The 24,539-nt window shown below is 47.2% G+C and overlaps 1 protein-coding gene and 1 long non-coding RNA gene across 2 annotated transcripts in view; one reads left to right on the forward strand and one right to left on the reverse strand.

The window, feature by feature from the left end:
* The first annotated feature begins 255 nt into the window (after positions 1 to 255).
* TEKT4 (tektin 4) overlaps positions 256 to 24,539 on the forward strand; it is a 150,835-nt gene continuing 126,551 nt past the window's right edge. Inside the window, exons 1-2 of the mRNA XM_068244155.1 lie at positions 256 to 892; positions 6,570 to 6,640. Of these exons, the coding sequence (XP_068100256.1) occupies positions 362 to 892; positions 6,570 to 6,640 (602 nt within the window). The 5' untranslated portion in view covers positions 256 to 361. The remainder of the gene's footprint in view (positions 893 to 6,569; positions 6,641 to 24,539) is intronic.
* LOC137524380 (uncharacterized) overlaps positions 7,205 to 24,539 on the reverse strand; it is a 111,959-nt gene continuing 94,624 nt past the window's right edge. Inside the window, exons 3-4 of the long non-coding RNA XR_011022664.1 lie at positions 11,959 to 12,231; positions 7,205 to 7,340 (exon numbers count right to left, since the gene is read on the reverse strand). This is a non-coding gene — a long non-coding RNA (uncharacterized lncRNA). The remainder of the gene's footprint in view (positions 7,341 to 11,958; positions 12,232 to 24,539) is intronic.

Consider the following 24,539-nt stretch of genomic DNA (forward strand, 5'->3'; position numbering starts at 1 on the left):
GTCACATATACAATTAATGATATCCTAAGTTTATGTTCAGTTTAGGTTTGCTTTCGGTCGTTCTCTCATCTGCAGCAGCGTTTGATGAGTTCCATTTCAATATTAATCAGCTTGGGTGAGTCAGAGCAGTATTGAATGAATGTATCAATTACGCAGCGCCCTCTGATTGGTCGCCGGTCGCTTAGCAGCGAGAGCCCGCTCATAGTTCTGTCCTATAATATCCCCGTCTCGCAGCAAACTGAAACAGCGACTTTTTATTGGCCGCCCTATCGCCTAGCAACAAGACGCCGATTGCGGTCTCTAGGCAACGGGACGCTTCTTCTCCCTGTAGTTTACTTTCTCCCTGCTGTGATCTGCCGCTATGTCCGCTCAGGTGCTGATCTCCCGGCCTCCGGCCCCGCAGAGCATTCCCGCCGAGAGCCTCCCTCATCGCACGGTGGAGGCGCCCTACAACACCGGGGAGAGCTCCTCGTCCGGCTTGGCCACCGCCGGTTTCCGTACCGCCAAGTATCTGCTGGAGGAGTGGCAGCAGGCCGGTTACACGTCCTTCTACCAGGCGCACGGGGACCGCGACCGCTCGGAGAGGAGCCGCCATGAGGCCAAGCAGCTGGCGGCCGAGTGCGAGGCCCGGGCGCAGCGCAGCCAGGCGGACTCCACCAAGAAGCTGGGCGAGCGGCTGCTGGACGTCCACTACTGGCGCTCCGAGCTGCAGAGGGAGATCCGTGACGTCACGGCGGAGACCGAGCTGCTGCTTCAGTGCAAGAACCGCTTGCAGAGGGCGCTGGACGCTACGCACATCCCATTCACCATCTCCAGCGACAACCTGCAGTGCCGGGAGCGCCGCGAGGGCGGGGAGCTGGTGCGAGATGGGGCGGAGCTGGAGCTGCTGAAGGTATAGCTCAGGGGAGGGGCTTGCTTTAGGAAGTGGAGGAACAAATTATGTTGTGATTAATTATTTCCCCCTTTGGCTAATTGTCTTCAGGGATGAGCTCTGGATAAGATTCGGATGATAGCTGAATGATTTCATCCTCTAATTAGTGTGTGTGTGTGTGTGCGTGCGTGCGTGGTGTGTGTATGTATGTATGGGTGTTGGGGAGTTTAACCACTTGATGACCCACCCTTTACCCCCCCTTAACCAGCTGAGCGGTCTGGACGAGCTCAGCTCGTCCAACACCGCCAGCGGCTGCCGCTCAGGCCCTGCTGGGCCGATTTTGATGAAATAAAAAGCAGCACACGCAGCCGGCACTTTGCCAGCCGCGTGTGCTGCCTGATCGCCGCCGCTCTGCGGCGATTCGCCGCGAGCAGCGGCGAAAGAGGGCCCCCCTAGCCGCCTGAGCCCTGCGCAGCCGGAACAAAAAGTTCCGGCCAGCGCTAAGGGCTGGATCGGAGGCGGCTGACGTCACGACGTCGGCTGACGTCGATGACGTCACTCCGCTCGTCGCTATGGCGACGATATAAGCAAAACAAGGAAGGCCGCTCATTGCGGCCTTCCTTGTTTATTCTGGGCGCCGGAGGCGATCGGAAGATCGCCTCCGGAGCGCCCTCTAGTGGGCTTTCATGCAGCCAACTTTCAGTTGGCTGCATGAAATAGTTTTTTTTTTATTTAAAAAAAACCCTCCCGCAGCCACCCTGGCGATTTAATCAGAACGCCAGGGTGGTTAAGGACCAGCGCTGTTTTTAGTGATCTGTGCTGGGTGGGCTCTGCAGCCCCCAGCACAGATCAGGGTGCAGGCAGAGCGACCAGATCGCCCCCCCTTTTCTTCCCCCTATGGGGATGATGTGCAGGGGGGGTCTGATCGCTCCTGCCTGCCTGAGGTTTGCCGGGGGGGGCACCTCAAAGCCCCCCTCCACAGCGAAATTCACCCCCTCCCTCTCCTACCTGTCATCCCCGGTGATCCGGGCTGCACAGGACGCTATCCGACCTGTGCAGCCGTGACAGGACGTCCCCTGTCACATGGCGGCGATCCCCGGCCGCTGATTGGCCGGGGATCGCTGATCTGCCTTACAGCAGCGCCGTAGAATGTACACAAAGGAGACATATGTCTCCTACGTTTACATTTAGTCTGCGAGCCGCAATCAGCGGCTCGCAGGCTATTCACGGAGCCCCGCTCTGTGATCTGACAGGAAACGGCCGCTCACGCAAACGGCCTTTCCTGATTAATTAGGGAGGCATCTGGCGTCCTCCAGCTACCACTTTGCCGCCGCACGGTATGAGTGTGCGGTCGGCAAGTGGTTAAACGTACCCAGCAGCTTTCTTTTAGAATTCATCCCACGACGCGTTCCAAGCCGTGTCATGTTACTACTACGCTTCCTCCTTCAAGTGTTTGTAGTCACGTGGCACGGCTTGGAACGCAGCGTTGGACGGGTTAAGGAGGAAGGCTGCTGGGTAAGTTTAACACCCCCTTGCCCACACACCCGCTCAGGTGCGCTAATTAGAGGACGAGATCTGAATGAAGCTCATCACCGATTGCCTTATGCTGTCACATCTCTTTTCCCTCCTCCCTGACACATGCACTAGGGATGGGTAAGGATTCTCAGATCAGGTCATCTCGGCACCTGATCCACGCCTCGCAGGACCTGACTCAGGCACCGACCATAACCGTAACATTAATTACGGTTATAGCAGCGCAGAGGAATCTCTTCCGAAATCACTGTAATTCAGGCGCAATAGCCAGACCCCAAATTACATGTCCCCCTGAGTTGAGACATCGGATGAGGAATAGTATTTAATACCGCCCGGGATTTCAGCAGAAGCAGGGTAAGCTGTCTTTCATCTCACCCAATGCCCAACTGAGCATGCGATGGGATAATATGTACTCAAGGATTTTATCCAGCACACACCTCTTAGAATTGCTTCTATTACATGTGCAGAAGCCTCAAGACAATGGTACATTGCATTGCAATGCTTATGGTAGAGAGTGGTGCAAACTGCCAACCGCCTTCTCTCCAGTGAGGCCCACTAGAGGGGGCATGGCACAGAGTAACACCCTGCAGAGAGGCTCTGTGGGAACAAGTGTTTCCTGGACTGCACACAGCGTTTGCTTGAATTCTTAACTTAGGCCTTCACCCTTTCCAATCCATTTATGCAATCTCCCACATTCCACCCAGCACTTTTTTTCCAGTGTGCGAATAGAGGACCTTGGTGGGCTGCATGCATACCTAGGACACGGTTGCACTGCACAGTCATCAAGAGTGCAATCCACGAGGATGCACACAGTGGACAGAGCATTCATACTGTATATCCATGGATTTTACATTTTTTTCCTGGTAGTGGTCCTTTCATACTGAAATAGTGGCAACCTAAATAGGATCTACAAGGATGAAAAAAGCAGCCTTTTTGTTTATAGTTTGGTCCGCGTTTTAGTTCCGGGATGTCAAAATCAAATACAAAGTGGGCTGAAATTGAACACTGGGACCAAGCCGCAGTTCAACCAAAATGTCTAGTGGCCTCCTCCCACCCTTTAAAATTCCCTGCTATCTCTAATGGCCCCCCTACCCTATACAGTTCCCAGTGGTGTATATCCCCTGGTGCCTAGTGATCCTCCTCCCTCTCCTATACACTTTCTCAGTTCCTTGGTGTCTAGTGGCCCTTTCCTCCCCATAGAGTGCCCTAGTGTCTAGTGGTCCCCCTCCGATCCCTAAATAGCTACCTGCTGTCTAGTGACGTCCCCCCCCCCCCCCCCTTCCCCTCTACAAGTCCCTGGTATCTAGTGCTTCATCCCTCACTACCCCATATGGCTTCCCTGATGAACTAGGGTTTTGACCTCCAATATAGCTTCTCTGGTGGTCTAGAATAGGCCAAACGTAATGCAAAGTGGGAAAACCACTTGCGGGGCAAATTTGATGGCTCTGCAGGCCACATTTTGCTTCTGGCAAGAGTTTGACATGTATGTTCTAGTTAAATATGTCTGAATGTTACAGATGTCCATGATCTAAGAGGGCACTCTAGAATAATACAGCCAGCTGGAACATAGAGGAGGAATATGGACATTGAGCAGGATGCATACTAGCCTGCAGATACCCTTTCACTACCTGCTGATCTCTGCAATAAATATGTAGTGAACCTCCAGTCTGCAGTGCAGGCATTGTAGTACAGGAATTAGCAGCATTACTATAATGTGGGATATATACAGGATCTTCTCAACAAATTAGCAGATTGTGATAAAGTTCATTATTTTTTGTAATGTACTGATAAACATTAGACTTTCATATATATTTTTATATATATTTTAGATTCAAAAGGATTCCCGACCAAGTATAGAGTGCATAACTGAACATAATTATTTGAAGGTTGACTTTTTTTGTTTTAAAAACAATTTTTTTTTTATTGGTCGGATGAAATATGCTAATTTTTTGAGATAGGAAATTTGGGTTTTCATGAGCTGTATGCCAAAATCATCAATATTAAGATAATATTAAGATCCTGTATATATATCTGCTGTGCACACATGGTTTAAATAGATGCACTACAGATTACCGTACTTATCACAAGGTGCCAGGACTGCACACTTAAAGGGATCCAAGCAGCTCCTGACTTCAAATAGCTGCAAGGGCTGCCATTGTTCAGAAGCTCAACCCCCTGCTATTTTACCACTAGCATTATCCAGGCTAGGTGTGAAATCTTCAACTGTAACTGATGTTTTCTGTTTGAAGTACAATGGGGGTTTGTTTGTGGTCAGTTAAGTCTAATGAGGCGATTTCTTATCTGCCTTCCACCATCTCCTGCTCAGCATCAGCAGGTCCTTTATGGATGGACAAAGTGGCTATTTGAACCCTTAGATATAAAAAAATGAAAGGTTTTTTTTTTTAAACAATAAGGCTGGTTTCACAGTGGGACGTTACAGGCGCACGTTAGAGCAGCCTGTAACGCAGCCCACCGCACAGTAATGAAAAATCAATGGGGCTGTTCACAGTGCGGACGTTGCGTTAAATTGTAACGCTGCGTCACAAGACAACGTACTGCATGCAGTACTTTGGACGCGGCTGAGCCGCGTTAGACTGCCTGCACATGCTCAGTAATGTTGGGGAGGAGCGGAGAGCGGCCAGGCACATGGCTAATTAACCACTTCCCTACCACGCTATGTTTTGCTGATCGGTGCTGCGTGGGCTCTCCAGCCCGCAGCACCGATCAGCTAGCAGCCAGGCCGATCAGACTTCCCCCCTTTTTTCCCCACTAGGGGGATGTCCTGCTGGGGGGGTCTGATCGCCGCCGGCTGCTTGCGCTTGCGGGGGGGGGGCTCTTCAAAGCCCCTCTCCGCAGCGCTTCCTGGCCTCCTTCCCCTTCCCTCCCTCTCCCTCCCCCTGTGAGCGGCGCAGGACGGATTTCCGTCCTGCGCCTGATGGGATAGGCTTTAGCCTATCAGATGCCGGTGATCCCCGGCCAATCAGAGGCCGGGGATCACCGATCTCCTCTACGGCGCTGCTGCGCAGCAGCGCCGTATACATGTAAACACCGGGGAAGATCTTCCCCGTGTGTTTACATTTACCCTGCGAGCCGCCGATCGGCTCGCAGGGTGTTCACGGAGACACCCTCCGGGAACTGACATGGAACGGCCGCTCATACGAGCGGCCGTTTCCATGGTATACACTTCTGGATTCAGGGGCGTGTATATACGCTCCGAGAATCCGGAAGTGGTTAATATGCACTGCACGTTATGACGTGCAGTGTTTACTTCCTGGAGCAGCCGCTCTGTGCGGCGATTGGCCGGCGGGACCACGTGATGCCGCATGCGCACAAGAGTGCGCATCACGGCATCACTGACCCCAGAGTGAGCTGCACAACGCGGCTCACTCTGACGTCCAGATCTAGCACCACCAGGCGTTCCGTTAGGGGGACGTTATGCGACCTTAACGCCCCCCTCTAACGCAACGTCCTGGTGTGAAATTAGCCTAAACCACATTTTAGAATGCATTTTTAATTTGCTATAGAGCTGCCCTGGGTGTTAAAAATGATGTTTTGTTCACTTTAAAGCAAGCCGTACAACTTAATGAACTGTAGTACGGATAATGAATAGTACATTAGTAGCAAAGAAAAGAGTCTCATGATTCTCATATTTCATTATTTATTTTCAGATATATATATATATATATATATATATATATATATATATATATATATATATATTATTTAAACATTGCATCATTCTGTCACAGTTGCCGTTTTAAAACCACACTCTGTCTTTTAAGCTATAAAGCAAAGCAGAGATAATGAACCTTTGAACTTTCCTGCAGTAAATCCTTATCTCAAGCTGTTTAAGTGCTTCAGAAAACAGGACTGTATTTGACTGAAGTTGGGTCGGAGAGCTCAGAGAAGCTCTTTTGCATAGATAACAATTTACATTTTTTACTCTTCCTGTACCAGAAAACAATATGAGACTATTTTCCTTGCTACTAATGTTCTATTTCTTAGCTGTACTACACATACAATTTATCATCTCATAAATGTATTTTCGCTTAAGGTTTGCTTTAACCCAGTTAATACCCTGCAAATTCCTTACTGTTACCTTTTTCACATACATGACATGTACATCATGAATTCTGGGATAACTTGCGTTAGTTCTATTTCCCAGGAAGTGGATCTGATCAGAAACATTCAAGAACTTCTAAAGAGGACCCTGGAGCAAACCAAGCAGCAGATCAGGTATGTAGGATGGCAGGGCTGGCCCTACCATAAGGGCAACTGCCCCAGAGCACTGCTGCCCCCAGGCCTCCCACCAGCTTGTTCTCCCTGGGACCCCTGCAAAGTTTTAGGCAGCATAGCGACTCACCTGTCCCGGTGCACTGCTCTGATAGTCTGTGCTCTCTGTCATTATGTAATAACATTCACTCGGTCACTGACGAGAGGCACTTCTGCAAGGACAAGAGCACATGGACTTATGCAGCAGCACTGGGGGGGGGGGGGGGGGGGGGGGGTCCTGGGGGGATGAATTTCCTGGGGGGGAGGGGTCTCATGGAGGGACATGTAGACTCTAGGCCCACCAACAGTGCATGTTTTGTGGAAAGCCACAGAGGTTGTTAATCAGCTCTGCTGAGACACTAATTACCCCACCTGTGATTGTGTGTGGTTTTCTGCAAAACATGCACTGTTGGTGGGCCTTGAGGACTGGGTTGGGAAACTCTGAATTGTAGAGGATAAGGTTTAATTGGGGAGAACAGATGGCGAGGCAAAACATCCAGACACCACAAAATACAGTTGATAGTGGGGCAAAGAGTGCAGCAGATAATTTATTAGTTTATATGGCTAGAGTCCTTCCAGAATGATTGTGTAGCAGTCTACCCCTCTGCATCCTTTTTTTATAGTTCAAATCCAAACTTGCAGGAACATAAGATGTCCAGCAGACCTAGAAACAAATTTGACACAGACCGGAATCAGTGAATAATTTATTAAATCTATTTTCATTTCAGATACTTTAGCTAGATGCACCAACCTTTGTTACATGCTGCCATCTAGTGGTCAATAATGTCATGGTTTTTTTTTCTCAGAACATGTACTGTACAAGTTAAATTCTATTCAGAATCAGAATCACTTTATTTCGTCAAGCATGACTGGGTCAGGCCCGGAATTGGGTTTGGCACAATGGAGCAGTACATAGGAAGAAAGTCAGGAAAATAACAGTAAACATACACTGTTACAGGGCCCCTAGTGGCTGGACCGCAAAATGCCTTCCAATCGGTTTCAGCACACAGACCATGCAAGCTGTGGACGCAGTCGGTGCGCAGAAACCGCTGGAACTTTGGCAGCAGACTGACTAGAAGGGAGCCTGTGAGTTACGGTAATTACAAATTACACACTATTTCAGGGTATAACTGCCACCATCTCTGTTATCATGGGACAGAGGCACCCACTGACTGGCTGAGCCTAGACCTGCAAATAAAAACGGTTAAACACACTCTATTCTGTCTAGCTAGTGACAATAGTAGCGACTCTTCAGAGACCAGGTTCAGTTTGTGCGGCTGAATACCAGGGTAGCTGAATACACAAAAGGACGTTAGCGTCGTTTTATTAAAATGCAATATAATAATTAATATATACAGAAAATAGTTAAAATCAACAATTATAGAAACATTAATAGCCAGTATGAAAATAAAAGGGAAGAAAATATGTCCCTTCTGGGAAAACTTGTAAAGTTCCTTTGTTCCAGTTCAGTAGCAAAGTTCAGACAAGATGGCCGCTAACCACATGGTTCTCTGGCTAGCAGCAGACAGGCTCTCATAAAGATGGAATTTGGAGGACTGAGGGAGGAGCCCCTCGCAGGCACTTTTGAATAATGTACATCTTTGGGTGGAGTGTCTTGGGCGGTTAATCTCCTGGGTGGGTTTCCCATGCCCACCAAATATGACATTTGTCATATCTCGGCTTACACTTTCCGCACACACATGACCACCACAATAAATGTTATTGTGTATTAATATAGCGCTGTCATCTTCCAGAGTTCATAGTCATATCAATGATGGTCCTCAGAGGAGCTCTCAATCGAATCCTACCATAATCTAATGTCCTACCATATTATTGTTGTTATGTATTTATATAGCACTGACATCTTCTCCAGCACTTTAATGAGTACATAGTCGTGTCAAAGTTTGACCTCACGAGAGCTCACAATCTAATTTCTACCATAATCCTATCTCCAGCATAGTCTCCAGGCCAATTTTTAGAGAATGCAAGTTAAAGTACTCTTGAAGTGAGATACAGAGGCTGACATGCAGTATTTATTTTCTTTTAAACAATGCACATTGCCTGGCTGTCCTGTTGTTCCTCTGCCTCTAATACTTTTACTCATTCATAGACCTTTCGCTGTTGCCTCTGCTGTTCATGTCCTGCACCACTGCTGCCACTGTGTATCCATTCCGCTGTCACCCCAACCGTTCGCATCCTGCACCACTACTGCCACTGTCGCCTGGCTCCACTGCAGTGGACAGTTACTGGTATATAGATCAGAGTCTCAGCAGAAGCAGGCTCCCCTTGGAGTGAACAAAAAAAAATCAATGAGAATACTTCCTTGCAACAGAGAGGATTATCGTTGGTCCAACATTCAGTGATCCAATGAGAATCCTCCCTGTTGCTAGGCAGGAATCTCAATGCAAACCAATGGGAGCCTTCTTCTGCCAGGACTCTGTCCAGTATACCAGCGGTTGGCATGTGCAGTGGCGCAAAATGTCGTGGCAGCAGGAACAAAGGACCCTGCTATCTGGGCAAAATTATGCAGGTTCCAATTTCGAGTTCTGTTTGCTGTAATGGTTCAAACGGATCCTTTGCAGACTGAGAAGTGTGCATGGATCCTATAAATAACACAGGATCCATGAATATGTCTGTTTCTCCGATGTGGAAATGGTCAGGTTTTTTTGCTAGTGGTAACGGGGACTTAGAGTCAGTCAAGCTTATCATCTGTCAGTCAAGCTATCTGTTTCTCAAATTATTTCTCCAACTAACAGACTAATTTGCAGGCATAAATTTATTTCTGACTATAGACAGATGCAAAAAATCTATTTTAACCTAACCTGACTTGATTAACCAATAGGATAGTAAGTCTCCTGATGTAGAACTCTAGCCCTGTCTGCATCCCATGATATGAGCAAACTAAAAATCAGCTTGTGGAAGTCCAAGGTGCTCCACTACATTTTCTTTTTATAGGTGCGCAAGTATATGAAAAATACCAGAAGGTAAGATATCACTAGTGTCCTCTAAACATATAGAAAAGACTATTGTTATTAGTACACAAACTTCATAACTGTATTCTGGGGAACTGTGATCTTATTTCCACATTCATAACCAGGGCTGTGGAGTCGGTACAAAAATCATCTAACTCCGACTCCTCAGTTTATGGAACATCTGACTCCAGGTACCCAAGGCTAAACCTTACCAGGGCTGAGAAGTTAGTTCAAAAATCCCCCGACTCCTCAGTATGAAACATCTTTTTTTTTTTGGGGGGGGGGTGGAACGTTTTAGATTTGCGGACTTTCAAGATGACAATTCCTCTACCCTATCTGGACTTAGACTTTAATTCAGCATGGGCAGTGCCTAGGTTAAAGAGAATCATTATTGTTAAAATCACACAAAAGTAAACATACCAGTGCATTAGGGGACATCTCCTATTACCCTCTGTCACAATTTCGCCGCTCCCCGCCGCATTAAAAGTAGTCAAAAACAGTTTTAACCACTTCCGGATTCCGGGTGGTTTGGCTGATCTGTGCTGCGGGGGCTCTTCAGCCCGCAGCACAGATCAGAAATCAGGCAGGGCGATCAGACCTCCCCCCTTTTTTCCCCACTAGGGGGATGTCCTGCTGGGGGGGTCTGATCGCCGCCGCGCTGCTGTGCCTAGCGGGGGGGGGGGGGCTCCTCAAGGCCCCCCTCCGCAGCACTAGTCCTCCCTCTGCCTCCTTCCCTCCCTCTCCCGTCCCCTGTGTGTGGCGCAGGACGGAAAGCCGTCCTGCGCCGGATAGGATAGGCTTTAGCCTATCAGATGCCGGCGATCCCCGGCCAATCAGAGGCCGGGGATCGCCGATCTCCTCTACGGCGCTGCTGCGCAGCAGCGCCGTATATATGTAAACACCGGGGAAGATCTTCCCCGCGTGTTTACATTTACCCTGCGAGCCGCAATCGGCGGCTCGCAGGGTGTTCACGGAGACACCCTCCGTGAACTGACATGGAACGGCCGCTCATACGAGCGGCCGTTTCCATGGAATCCACTTCAGGATTCAGGGGCGTAGTTAAGCGTACGCAGAATCCTGAAGTGGTTAAAAAGTTTGTTTTGTAAACAAACAAAATGGCCACCAAAACAGGAAGTAGGTTGATGTACATTATGTCCACACATAGAAAATACATCTATACACAATCAGGCTGTATACAGCCTTCCTTTTGAATCTCAAGAGATCATTTGTGTGATTCCCCCTGCAGCTCACTGAAGAGTTACAAGCTGATTGTTTCTGCCCGGTTGTCTGTAATTCTGCAGTATGTGATTCATCAGTATGTGAACAGAGGATTTATCCAGCTTGTAAAAGATAAGAGAGCAGAGAAAAGCTGGCTGATGTAAATAACACACACACAGGGGAGTGTGCATAGAGGGGGCCTGCTGTGGGGGCATGCATAGCAGATCACACTGAAGAGTTGGCAGCCTTCCAGACACAGGCTGACAAGTCTGACAGGGGAAAGATAAGCTGATTTATTACAGAGATGGTGATAGTATAAAGTGCTGCAGTAAGCCAGAGCACATTATAATAGGTTTAGGAACCTGTAGGATGGTAGAAAACACAATGACATTTTTGTTACAGAGTCCCTTTAAAGAGATGAATACAGATGACTACAGATGTTAAAGTTATTGGGAAAAAACAAAACAAAAAACATTACTAGCTGCCAATACAAAGTAGTACCATAAATAATAAAGCATGATGGGAGTAGAGGCCCCCTTTAAAATGCATAAATATAAACCACAGTGACATCATAAAACTTTCCTTCAAAATATGGCATACAATATAATATGTACAAATGCCCGCAACACAACTTAGGCAGGTAAAGTATTCAGTATACTTTATTGGCACATCCAGGAAGACAGATATGGCAGCTGACGCGTTTTGGACACAATGGGCTTGATTCACTAAGACAAATAGCGTGCCTTATCAGAGATAACACACCTCATCAAAGTTAACACGCCTTATCAGAGTAGCATAGCAAGCGCTACGAACCCGCAGGGGCTCAGGGCAGGACGAGTAGAGCCCTCGTCGTTGCCAGTTAGCAGGCATAAGTTAGTAGCGCTTGCTATGATACTCTGATAAGACGTGTTATCTCTGACAAGGCGTGTTATCTCTGATAAGGTTAACTTGGATAAGGCATGCTATTTGTCTTAATGAATCAAACCCAATGTCTTTAGTCATAGCCAGAGCAAGTTCTAGAGACATGAAAAACTCATGACATGCAGACATGAATTATGTATGAAGGAAGAAGGAAAGTGTCTACATACATACCTGCAGCCATCCATGTGGAGCTCTGGTTTGTGTGTCCATGTGCTTCTTCTGCCTGGTTGAAGTGTAGAGTTGAGAAGAGGAAGAAGGTGAAAGGTGAAGTGATTCCACACAATGGTCTTAGTCACCTGCCACACAGGCTCTTGGTGCAGGAGGCCAGCAGTAGCTGAAAGTAGTGGTGGAGGAAGGACGGCCACAGCAGGAGGCGAGGAGGTACCAGATGAAGAAACGGCAGATGCTGTTTCATTCCTGGGTGAAGAGGACACTGCTCCTCAGCTGTAGTTGTAGGAAGAGAATGAGGCACTGCGTTACTCACATGCTCTTAGTGGTTTAGCGATGGGATCACCAGCCAAACAGCCTGCTTCCTCTCTGACTACAGCGGCACCTCATGTGAACCGGCAGCATGTATTAATGAGGCACAGATGTAGCCATAGATACACAAAAGGAGAAAAGACTGGCAGGCACTCTAGGAGAAAACTGTTGTCTTTTATTGCTGTTCCATACACGTCAGGTTGCTGCAAAGCATCAGCCGTCAGAATCACTTCTATGCATTAAGCAAACGTGACCATATCTATCCATCAGCACATATGAAAGCTTACAAGCACAGAGCCAAGCCAGAAAAACATGCGAGGAGCAAGAGAAAAGCAGTGCAGGCTACTTGCGTTATTGTGGACATGTGGTAGCAGGCATAGGTGAAGACAGAAGCATGGATGCGCTTAGGGATGCTCCAGGTTTGCTGCCCTTACAGCCGTTTCGCCCATACTTGCTTCGGGCCTCATCAGAGGGGCAAGATAGCACGCCTAGGGTCCCGGTAGTGTAGACCGGATCGTCCGTGTGGTGTGCGTCATTGGCTTCTAGTGTATTGAGGGACGGCGTCCTCCGCCTATTTAGGCGTAACGTCGTCACTCGGACAATCCCTCCCATCCGCCGACGTCATACTGGCTTCCCATTGGATACGTGACGCTGGATGCTGGAACCATGGATACAGGACGCAGCACTGCATTTATGCTATATTGCATTGAGGAGGGGGACATCTGGGGAGGGTAACCACCGCTCTTCATGGAAGAACCAACCCTGGTCATAGCTCACCATATACAAACAGAAATCACATATACAGTATACAAAAGACCCATCCCCCATCGGGCCGAAACAACCACCCAGTGGGTAATTGGTTATACTGACACGCAAAACTATGCATAGCAGCTGTGGTAGGGAGTGTTCTGGTTCTGCTTAGTTCTTAATTTTTTAAAACCGTGCATGTTCAGGATGTTGCAAGAATGGCGTAGCAAAGCAACAAGATGGAGGGGAGGCAGGTGAAGCTGAGGGGCCAGGGAGTTTATGGTGGCACTGAAGAGCCCCCCAGTATGGCCGTCTCATTTTATTTTTCCCTTCTGGTGGGCTTTTTATGAACATAAAATAAAGTATATGATAAAATATCTCACTGGATGCATCCATACCATATATCAAACATTCTTTATCATTTTGCAGAGCAGTGCCTACTTCTTAAAGAAGAATAAAGCATTCTTCTGTGTTTATTATTAGGCATTTATACCGTACTGTGGTTTTATGCACCTGAACATTAAAGTGGACCCAAATTAAAAATACTAGATTTCAGAAATAAAATTTATTTTCTAAATTATAATAATAAATAGCAGCCTTTTTTCAGCTGCATGATGACAAATATAAAATATTTCACATTTATTAGAGGAAACCCTCCCTTCCTTTCATATTGCCAGGATTTTTCCGGCAGACTGGTGGAGGAGATAAAAAACAAAAACAAAACACAGGCTGCTACTGATGATGTCACAGGGGAGGTGATCTCTGCTTGTGTGAGATTTCACATAGACGACGTCCCTGTGAGGGAGGGTAGCTGATGAGATGACAAACACACCCATGATCTAAAACCTCCTACTAATTTCAGAAGTAATGGCTGCCACCTATATAACCCTAGTTATGAAAAGAGAAGGGTGAAACGCATGCACTGAAATGCTCATAGGCATAAAGGAGTGTTTATTTATCTTTGTATGTGTCAGAGTGGTGCAATTCAATATTTTGAATAAAAAAAATGTTTGGTTTGGGTCCGCTTTAAAGCAATATTGATGTGACCCTGAAAAAAAAGTTAGATACTCATAAGTATGCCTTTTTTTAAATACTGTAATTACCAGTATTTTATTTAGCTTTTTTGGTTCAGAAAATATGAAACAACACTTGTTCAATCTTCACAAAACTGGAGAGGTAATAAGAGCATATGAAAGGTGGCTCAAAAAGACGCCAGACGTCAGTGATAAATATCTAATCTGCATGCATGTTCAGGGGCTATGGCTAAATATATTAGGGACAGAAGGTCAACAGGACAGCCAGGCAACTGGTGTTTAAAAATAAATCAATATGGCAGCATCCATATCCTCAGTTCAGGTGTCCTTTAAATTATCAGTATGTCCTTTATGACATAGGAGGCTACACGTAAACATCAGGAGAACATGCAACGTCCTCACAGATAGCTTCCAGGCTGAAATGCAAAGTGAGAGTGCTACCACTTAAAGTGACCCTGCAGTGGGTCATAGCTTCTATCTATTAGTAAGTCTGGCCAGCATACTGCCTTTTACCTTTATAGACCAAGCTGCTTCCAATGATAAGGCTTTACTGAGTTTCAGCAAGTTAGATCCTGGTTGGGAAGTGCATCCACACTTACTACTGCCCCTGCCACTTTGCATGCTGCTTATGCCACGCCTCCACCCCCACTCAGAAGCAGGAAATTTGGGCTTCCGCTTGTGGTGGAAGTTTGGGTGCTGCCATAAGGGCCCAGTGAATTTATTGGTGAGAAGAAATTTGGGCACCCGCAGTGGCAAGATTTCTGCTCCTTACTGATAAATTCAATGGGGCCCTAAGGCATCGCCTGAAAATGTAACTTTTTTTTGTGTGCTTTTTACATTTTTTTTGTGTGGCACGGACAGTTAAGGATAGCCTCAGGGGAGGAAGGATTAAGGTTAGCCATGGGGGTAAGTGTTAAGGTTAGCCGTGGGGCTGTATGCTGCATGGATGGGGGTTACCTTAACAATAAATTCAAAGGGGGCTTCACCCCAAATTTTTTTTGTCTTTTTTTTTTTTTTTTTTTTTTTAGATCAGCTTTGTGGGAAGGAATGGTTAAAGTGTACCTGGGACGAGAAGGGTCTCAGGCACCATACTTAGCTGGGGCTTCCTTAAAGTGGATCCGAGGTGAACTTTTACTCATTGCATAATTGTGTTCCTTTCCTATTGTTTATAGGGCATTCCTCAAGCCAAATACTTTTTTGTTTTAATACTCTAATTCCCTATAAACTGAATAAACCACGCCCACAGGTTTTCAGAGAGCCTTGGCAGTAGCAAGGGCTCATGGGAGCTCAGTCTGGGCAGGAGGAGGAGGAGGTGTTACTAGCCATTGATTTCAGAGGCAGAGGGGAGGAGGGGGGATTAGGTTCTTTTCACAGGATGAGTGCTCAAGATACAGATAAGCCTGCCTCTGTGTAATGTTTATAAACAACATGGCTGCTGTCATTGTATCACAGAAAGAAATAATCATTTTCTATTAAAGCTGTTTGCAGCTGGATTTTCTGTGTAAACTATCTAAACTTTAGATAAGATATATAGACAAGTTACTTGTTATAGTTAGTTTTTCATCTCGGATCCGCTTTAAGCCCCTTTAAGGCCGCTTCTCCCTCGCGGTCTCCCTGGGTGGCTTCGGTTCCCCGTAATTCAGCTTGAGTATTTCAAATAAAGGCTTGAAATAACTCACTTTGGGCGGGCTTGAATCAATAAGCTGTGCTGCTAACCACAGGGAGTGTTATAATTCCCTGTGCACACTATGCAGCCATAGTGTGCATAGCCTATTACACTGTGTTTAAAGAGCGCTTCATTACATGTAACGATCGCTCCACTGAACCTGCCCTGAGCCTGGTCGGTCCAGTAGTTTCAAAGAACAGATATTGCTGCACTTTGATTGGCCTAGCCTAACTGTCAAGTCAATGAGTCTATTTCATACGTTAGTTTAACCTTTTATGTTGGGAATACACGGCTCGATTTTGAGTTATTAAGATGTCTCGATAGATAATTTCCGACATGTCCGATCACTGTTTGATCATTTGCCATTTGAAGGGAATTGAAAAAAAGATAAGAAAAACGAGCGGAAGATAAGGGAATCGAGCGGGCAAAACGATCTGGTGCAGAATCAGACGCCAGAATCGAGCCGTGTATTCCCAGTATTAAGTAAGTATTAGTTAAGTAATTATTGAAATAAATGGACTTTTAAACGATATTCTATTTTTTGAGTTTCACCTGTACTTGTATAAACACACTTCTTTTTAAAGGGAACCAGAGACGAATGGCCAGCTAAAATAGGAAAAGGCTTCTTCCAGCCCCATAAGCCTGGATTGCTCCCACGCTGCCATCCTCCGCTTCCTGGATCGGCGGTACCGGGTCGCGTCACTTCCGGCGGACGCGGCCAATTGTCCGCATACACAGGGGCTCCCTCCATACCCTTACGCATGCGGCTGCGCAGTATGCAGCCGCACGCGTAGGTATATGGAGGGAGCCCCTGTGATGCGGACAATTGGCCGCGTCCAGCCGGCCAACTGGCCGACTCGCGGTAATGACGGCACCCGGTACCGGCGGATCCAGGCAGCGGAGGGCGGCGGCGTGGGAGCGATCCGTGCGTATGGGGCTGGAGGAAGCCCCAGGTATGTATAAACCTTTCCTTCATTTCATATCTGGTTCTCTTTCAATAAAGCACCTAGTGACGTGGTTTGCTTGGTAACTGAACTATACAGCGGGCACAATAATGCTATTTTATAAACCACTGGATGGTCTACAAGCACTTAATGAAAGTAAGAGAGTTTTTACAACATCCTGCATTAAAAGAAATTGCTCTGATATTTTTCTCTGTGTATGGCTTAGACATAGGAAGGCAGGATCTGACTGTAGATAAGAGACGCAGCTTCTCTGCTAGTTTTCCTTCCCATGTCCATATTATCAATGTAATCATTAACTTTTATTAGTTTAATAACCGAATATAGGCTGATAGAGAACTGTGCCACTGATATTCATCTTAAAGCCCTACTCCGGTCTCCAACGCCTTCCTGTGCTGTGTAGGCAGAGCTTGTTTTATCTGTGTAGAGCAGGGCCGTCAAACTCAATCCAGTTACAGGTCAAAATATCAATCATAGTCCAAGTCACAGGCCAATTTTTTAAAAATGTATTGAGCTGTCTCAGATTAAAGTGAACCTCCAGACTAAACATCTACTCAGCAGCACTGAAAAGGCTTGGGGCTTGATTCACAAAGCGGTGCTAACCTACTTAGCACGTCTAAAGTCTTTAGACACGCTAACCAGGGTGCTAAGTAGGTTAGCACCAGATTTCTCAATCAGATCGTGCGCTAACTTTGCGCGCGTAAAGTTTTACGCGCGCAAAGTTTTATGCGCGCTAAGTCCCATAGGCTTTAATGGGCACTTTGCGCGGTGCGCCCTGCGCTCTGTGCAGTACGCGCGTAAAGTTTTACGCGCATAAAGTTTTGCGCGCGTAAAGTTTTATGCGCGAAAAGCTTGTTTAGACGTGCTAAGGGGGTTTTCACAGGCGTGCTAACAGTTAGCACCGCTTTGTGAATCAAGCCCTTGGTGTTTCTGTAACAGTTTCACAGCATCAGAATTTTGTCTTTCTTACCCAAGCCTCATTTTTAACTGCACAGAAGAAAACTGCCCGAGCATTTTTCCCCTGCTGTGCAAAGCATGATGGGATTTCTGAGGTTGTTCTCCTTCTGCTGTTTTTGGTTTTATTTATTTCTTTTAAATTTTGAATTTGAGATTTGAAGCCTAGCGAGCTCAGCTGGGAGGGGGTGATCAGGACACAGGACAGTTGGAACTGTGTCTCATGCTCCCTGTCACCTCCTTTCAACCAAAAAGATGGCTGCCCCCATGAAAAAGATGGCTGCCTCCATGAAATCACAAACATTTGCCTGTTCTTTTAAAACAGGGTGGGTAAGAGATTATATTACCTATCTATTTTAATTAACATAACTAATATAACTTAATGACAGTATGTTTGTTTAGGCTGAAGTTCCCCTTTAAGAGGCCCGTTTCTAGGGCCGTGCGGGGCGTGCCGCCGCCCGGGGCGCTGTTGGGAGGGGGGAGCCGGAGCCACGGGGAGGGCAGCCTGACCTCTCCCTCCCTCTCCCGGGCTGCCCTCGGTGCTCCCCCCTCAGATGCAGAGCGAGCAGCCAGGAAACGCTGTTTACAACTCACCTCCCTTGCTCCAAGCGCTGCTCTCTCGCCCCCGGTCTCCTCTCTCTGCATAGATGCGGATACACACGCTGCTTCCGGCTAAACAGGAAGCAGCGTGTGTATCCGCATCTATGCAGAGAGAGGAGACCAGCGGCGAGCGAGCAGTGCTTGGAGCCAGGCAGGTGAGTTGTATACAACGCTTTCTGGCTGCTCCCTCTGCATCTGAGGGGGGAGCACGGAGGGCGCCCGGGAGAGGAGAGGGAGGTAGAGGTCAGGCTGCCCTCCCCGCGGCTCCGGCTCCCCCCTCCATTATGGGGGCAGCTACCTATCTAACCTCACACCAATTGTCGTGGGATATCGACCTAGACTAATTCATCAATTCTCTGTCTCACCTATTAGAAAAGAGGTTTAAACAAACATAGATCATAGGGAGCTGAGATATATAGAATTTTACAAAAATGTATTCTTCAATAAGCACATATCAAAAGGATAATCAATTACCACATGATTAAAATCAATTAAAACTCATGATTCTATGCGGATTAGAGGCAATATAATATGAATATAGGGTGAATTGAAGATATTATTCTGTGAATGGATGACGCTCTATAGCCTGTCATATCTGGATTTAAAGGGGCCTGAAGATTATTGTTGCATACATATACCGGTACAAGCAAGGTGCACCTGCAAATTATGCTGCCCGTAATGAATGATCTGGTTTATGTTCAGAGCTATAGAATCATGAGTTTTAATTGATTTTAATCATGTGGTAATTGATTATGCTTTTGATATGTGCTTATTGAAGAATACATTTTTGTAAAATTCTATATATCTCAGCTCCCTATGATCTATGTTTGTTTATACCTATCTAACCTATCCTGGGGGCACCTACCTAATCTAACCTACGCTGGGGGGCAGCTACCTAATCTAACCTACACTGGGGGGCAGCTACCTATCTAACCTACACTGGGGGGCAGCTACCTATCTAACCCACACTGGGGGGCAGCTACCTATCTAACCTACACTGGGGGGCAGCTACCTATCTAATCTATACTGGGGGGCAGCTACCTATCTAATCTATACTGGGGGGCAGCTACCTAATCTAACCTATGCTGGGGGGCACCTACCTAATCTAACCTACGCTGGGGGGCACCTACCTAATCTAACATTAGTGCAGCTACCTATCTAATCTACGCTGGGGGGCAGCTACCTAATCTAACCTATACTGGGGGGCAGCTACCTATCTAACCTATACTGGGGGCACTTATCTAACCTGTATTGGGGGCACCTACCTAGCTAGCCTATACAGGTGGCAACTATACTGGCTACCTATATTTCAGGCACCTACCTAAATAACCTATACTGGGGGCACCTACCTATCTAACCTATGCTGGGGGCAACTATTCTGGCTACCTATATTAGAGGCACCCACCTAGCTAACCTGTACTGGGGCACCTACCTATCTAACTTATACCGGGGGCGCCTGCCTATCTAACCTATACTGGGGGCAACTATACTGGCTACCTATACTGGAGGCACCTACCTGGCTAACCTATAGCGGGGGCAACTGTACTGGCTCACCTATGCCTGGCTACCTATACTGGGGTACCTATCCTTGGCTACCTATACTGGGGGAACCTATACTAAGTGCAACTGGACCTGGCTAACCTATACTGCAAGCACCCATACCTTGCTCGGGGGGGTCGCAATTTTTACACCCTCACCCTGGGTGCATTTTAGCCTAGAAACTGCACTGACTATAGCGACCATATAGGAGCTCGCTACTCCCCCTTCTGCAGAGTAGCAGTTTAATATTTACCTGCTCCTGTGCTGCTTCAAGTCTCCTCTAATTAGTGATGGTCATTTCTAGGAGAACTCATGGAGAAGCATGCGATCAGTTTGGTCAGGTGATAGATATAGAAGCCTCTGATTTGCTAGTCATCATTATGTGTTAAAGTGTGATGTGATCACAGCAAATCAGAGCTTTGCAAATCTATCAGTTGATCAAATACATCACATGCTTCTCCATGAGTTTTTGTAAAGAAGACCATCACTACCTCTAATCTTTCCAACTGATACATGCTTAATACTGCATATCTCTTGCTCTGAATGCATGTCACGCAGGGCCTGGATTTACCATAAGGCACTATAGGCACGTGCCTACAGGCGCCTGATGATGGAAAGGCAGCTCACTCCCCTCCCCTATTGCCTCCCTCCCTCCTTCCCTATGCAGAGTCCTGAGCTGAGCGTTAAAGAGAGGTTACTCACCCGGCTCTCTGCATTCCACTGACAATATCTCCCTTCAGTTGGGGGCATCTCTACCTACTTAATACTGAGGTTCCTCTAGCTACCTAATACTTGGGGGGAACCTATGGCTACTTAATACTGAGGTTCCTCTAGCTACATAATACTTGGGGGCACTGCTAGCTACTTAAAGTTATCCCAAATCGAAGGTCAGGATCAAAATCGCATACATACTCTGAGAGAGAAGCCTCAGGATCCTATTGAAGCTTCCTTCGCTGATCTACAGCCCCCCTCCCCTTGTTGAGAGCAGCCCATCTCCACGTCGGGGCCCTGCAGCTCTTTTTCCTGATGTGGGGTCACGCAGTAGCTGCGCGAGCCTGTCCATGCATGTGCAGTATCACAGAGCCCGCGGCTCCAGCTTGCTGCACAAGTGCAGACGGGTTGGGTCGGCTATTGCAAGGCCACGCTGGAGCAGGGGGAGCTGCGCCGCCCTGTTAGGATTCGCGACAAGGAATTGTCACTAATCTTCTGGGGGGCTGCGCTCAGGGACAACACAGCAGGGAGGGAAGCCTCAATATGATCCTGAGGCTTCCCTCTCTTTAGGTATCTGATATTGTGTACCTGATCTTCAGCTTGGGTACTCTTTAATATTGAGGGTACTTCTGGCTATCTAATACTGAGGGCCCTGGGCCTAGGGCCTTTTTCCACTACACAGCTGAATCGCAAAATTGCAAATCACTAGTGATTTTTTTAAGTCGCTAGTGTTGCTACTTTATCATAGAAATCATGAGAAATATTTTCCACTATAGTGATTTGATTTGCAAAATGCGATTTTAAGAGTGATAATGCAATGCAAATGAAAAATCGCAATAGAATAACAAAATTAATGAAAATCGCAAATGCTGGCATTTGTGATTGCTAAAGGGCACTTTGGGTAGCTGTAGCTACCTATGACGGGCAAGGGAAGCAAGGGAAAAGTGACAGCTGGGACTGGTTTGGCGGGGGTTTGTAGGTTCATGGAGGGAGAAGTCTAAGGTACCTGGACATCTGTACCCAGGGCAGCCATCAGGGGGGGACAACTGACACTGCAGTGAGGGGCCCAGGGTTTCTGGGGGCCCTGGGCCCTCCAAAGCACTGGGAAGGCCGCATGTGCTGGCTGCGGGCTTGTGGCTCACTAACCAGCACACCGCGTTCCAGCACTGAGAGAAGAGTGACATCAGCGCTTGAACGTGGGGAGCAGATGAGTGAGCCCGCTACAGTGGACTTTCTATTCTGGGGCACCACCTATATCCGGCTACAGGTTACCTATACTGGACTACCACCTATACCTGGCTACCTATAATGGGGCACCACCTGTACTTGGCTACCTTTACTAAGGGCACCACCTTTACCTAGCTACCTATACTGGGGCTGGAACCACCTATACCTAGCTACCTATACTGGGGCACCACCTATACCTCGCTACTTATACTGGGGCACCAATAGCTTGCTACCTATACTGGGGGCACCTGTACCTGGCTAACCTATACTGATGCATCACCCATACCAGGCTTCCTATACTGAGGGCAACCATACCAGGCTACCTATACCGGGGCACCACCTATAGTTGAATATCTATACTGGGGCACCTTTATCTTGCTGGCCTATACTGGGACACCAGCTATACCAGGCTACCTATACTGGAGGCATCTACACCAGGCTACCTATACTGGGGGTATCTACACCAGGTTACCTATACTGCGGCACCACCTATAGCTGGCTATTTATACTGGGGAACCTATACCTGGCTACCTATACTGGGGGCACCTATGCCTGGCTAGGGCAGGGGGACAAGCTGAGACAGAAGGGAACAAGAGGTAACACAGGAAAACAAAGGGGGAACAGAGGCGGACAAAAGAGGCACAGGAGTAAAGAGATGAGACGGGAACATGAGGTCACACAGAGGGACACAAAAGAGGCACAAACTGAGGTGAGACAGAGGGGGACAAAAGAGGCACAGGAAGAAAAAAGGGGGACAAAAGAGAACGGATAAAGGATAAGAACGGTCCTACAAGTCCCAATCTCATTTGTTAACCGGGGACTACCTGTATTTTGCTAGTATCTGGCTCCACCCACAACGTGCCACGGCCACGCCCACTTTTTTGCTGCATCGTGCTGTGCATGCCGCTTTCTTCAGTGTCGGAGCCATGCACAATTTTCGTCGCAGCGCATGGACACGGGGGTAGGGTGACCAGTGGGTGGCACAGCAACCAGTGAGGGGGCCCAGGCCTGATCATGTGTTAGGGGCCCCAAAATTTCTGGTGTCGGCCCTGTCTGTACCTATAGGTTTCTATGACCTCCCCCCCACCCCCCCCCCCCCTCCGATGTCTAAACCTAACCGACCCCCTAACGATGCCTAACCCTATCCATGCCAATGCCTAACCATAACAACCACCCTGCTGATGCCTTACAACTGCCCTGCCAATGCCTAACACTGACCAACCCCTTACCAATGCCTAATCCTAAGAAATCCCCTGCTGATGATGCCTGATGACCATCCTTGCCAATGCCTAACCCTTAGGACTCCTTCTCCAATGCCTAACCCTAACCGCCCCCTTCTCCAATGCCTAACCCTAACTGCCCCTCAAGGATGCCTAACCTAGCCGCAAACCCTGCCACATTCGGCATACAAAAATATTGAGCGCCTTGTACATTTGGACGTCGCCATATTACAGCTATGGGGGAAATCCTGATGCTGGAGGCACCAGATAAAATAGCAGGCTCCAAATCTGCCTACTATGCAGAATGTGGCTACAGATTTCCCCCTATGGGCATAATTTGTATGGGTATGTAGTATCTTTTAATGGATACAATATTAATGTTCTATGATTTTATGCTTTTTCTTGTGTATGCCAATTAAAACGCATTTTATTACTACAAACATCTTACCTGCGCTACCGGCTGTTCATATACTGTATGCCTAAGTGGATTCATCTTCATAGATCCACTACAGGTTCACATTTTTAATATCAGCTTTTCCTGCTACTACTACAAGGACAGAAAAGCTGCAGTAATATCCGACTACTGCAGTAGTGGATTCAACAGCTTAAAGCGGTATCGTCACCATAAAAATCAAATTTCAACAGCAACTGGTCTGAGTGTATTAAGTGATAAAGATGCTAATCCTGCATTCAAAACTTTGAAAACTTTTTCTGCTGTTATGATTTGGAGTTATCACATACTTAAGGAGCACTGGCCCTTTAGTAGTCGGTGCCAAAGAATTGCATGCTGGGGGTTATTTTTATCTATAATCTATTCCTCCTCTTCCCTTTATTTCCCTGCCAGCTCCTTATCTGAAACCTAATCCCCTACTCACTTGTGTTTACAAGCAAGGCTGAGGCGACTCAGCGATTGGAGGAGATAAGAAAAAAAGTAAAGGGCAGAAATGACATCACAAGTTAGCCTTAACTGTGGGCAAAAGACATGGCCCCCACCAGGAACAAAATTCTCATAATTTACTATATAACATTCACTGAAATCAAAACGTGGACAGTATAATACATGTGTTATGTAAGTAGATCAAGTATTTATCTACTTATATATGTGTTTTTTTTCCCTGGCATAGTATGGCTGATCCTACTTGTAACGATTGCGGAATCGTCTCCGTGGTCAGCGCACCAGACGTGCGCTGACGCGGCGGATTTCCTCCACAAGCGTATAATTGAGGACACCCAGGCTAGGTGCTATGCACCTGCAGAGGGAAATTCCTGTCGGCAGGTGGAGCTGTGGAGTGCAGAGGAACAGCTCCTCTGCCCTACCACACACGCCAGACAGGAATTGTACGAAGGGAAGAAACGCAATCGCAAGAGAAGCGATTAAGAGTGAGCACAGAGACAGATTGTGTGTGTGTGCATAAAATTAGTCGCCAACCCGCGACTGTGCACACACCACAGCAGATAAGAAGCAGGAACGCGATCGCGAGAGGTGCGATCGCCAGACGTGACACAAGGTACAGCAAGGCGGAGCACGAGAGTAGCAAAGGCACAGCAAATAATACAATAAGGAAATACGGAAAATAACAAACACTAGCTAACCGCGAACACCGCACTCATT

This window comes from Hyperolius riggenbachi, chromosome 7 (genome assembly GCF_040937935.1).
Source record: "Hyperolius riggenbachi isolate aHypRig1 chromosome 7, aHypRig1.pri, whole genome shotgun sequence".
Lineage (NCBI taxonomy): Eukaryota > Metazoa > Chordata > Amphibia > Anura > Hyperoliidae > Hyperolius > Hyperolius riggenbachi.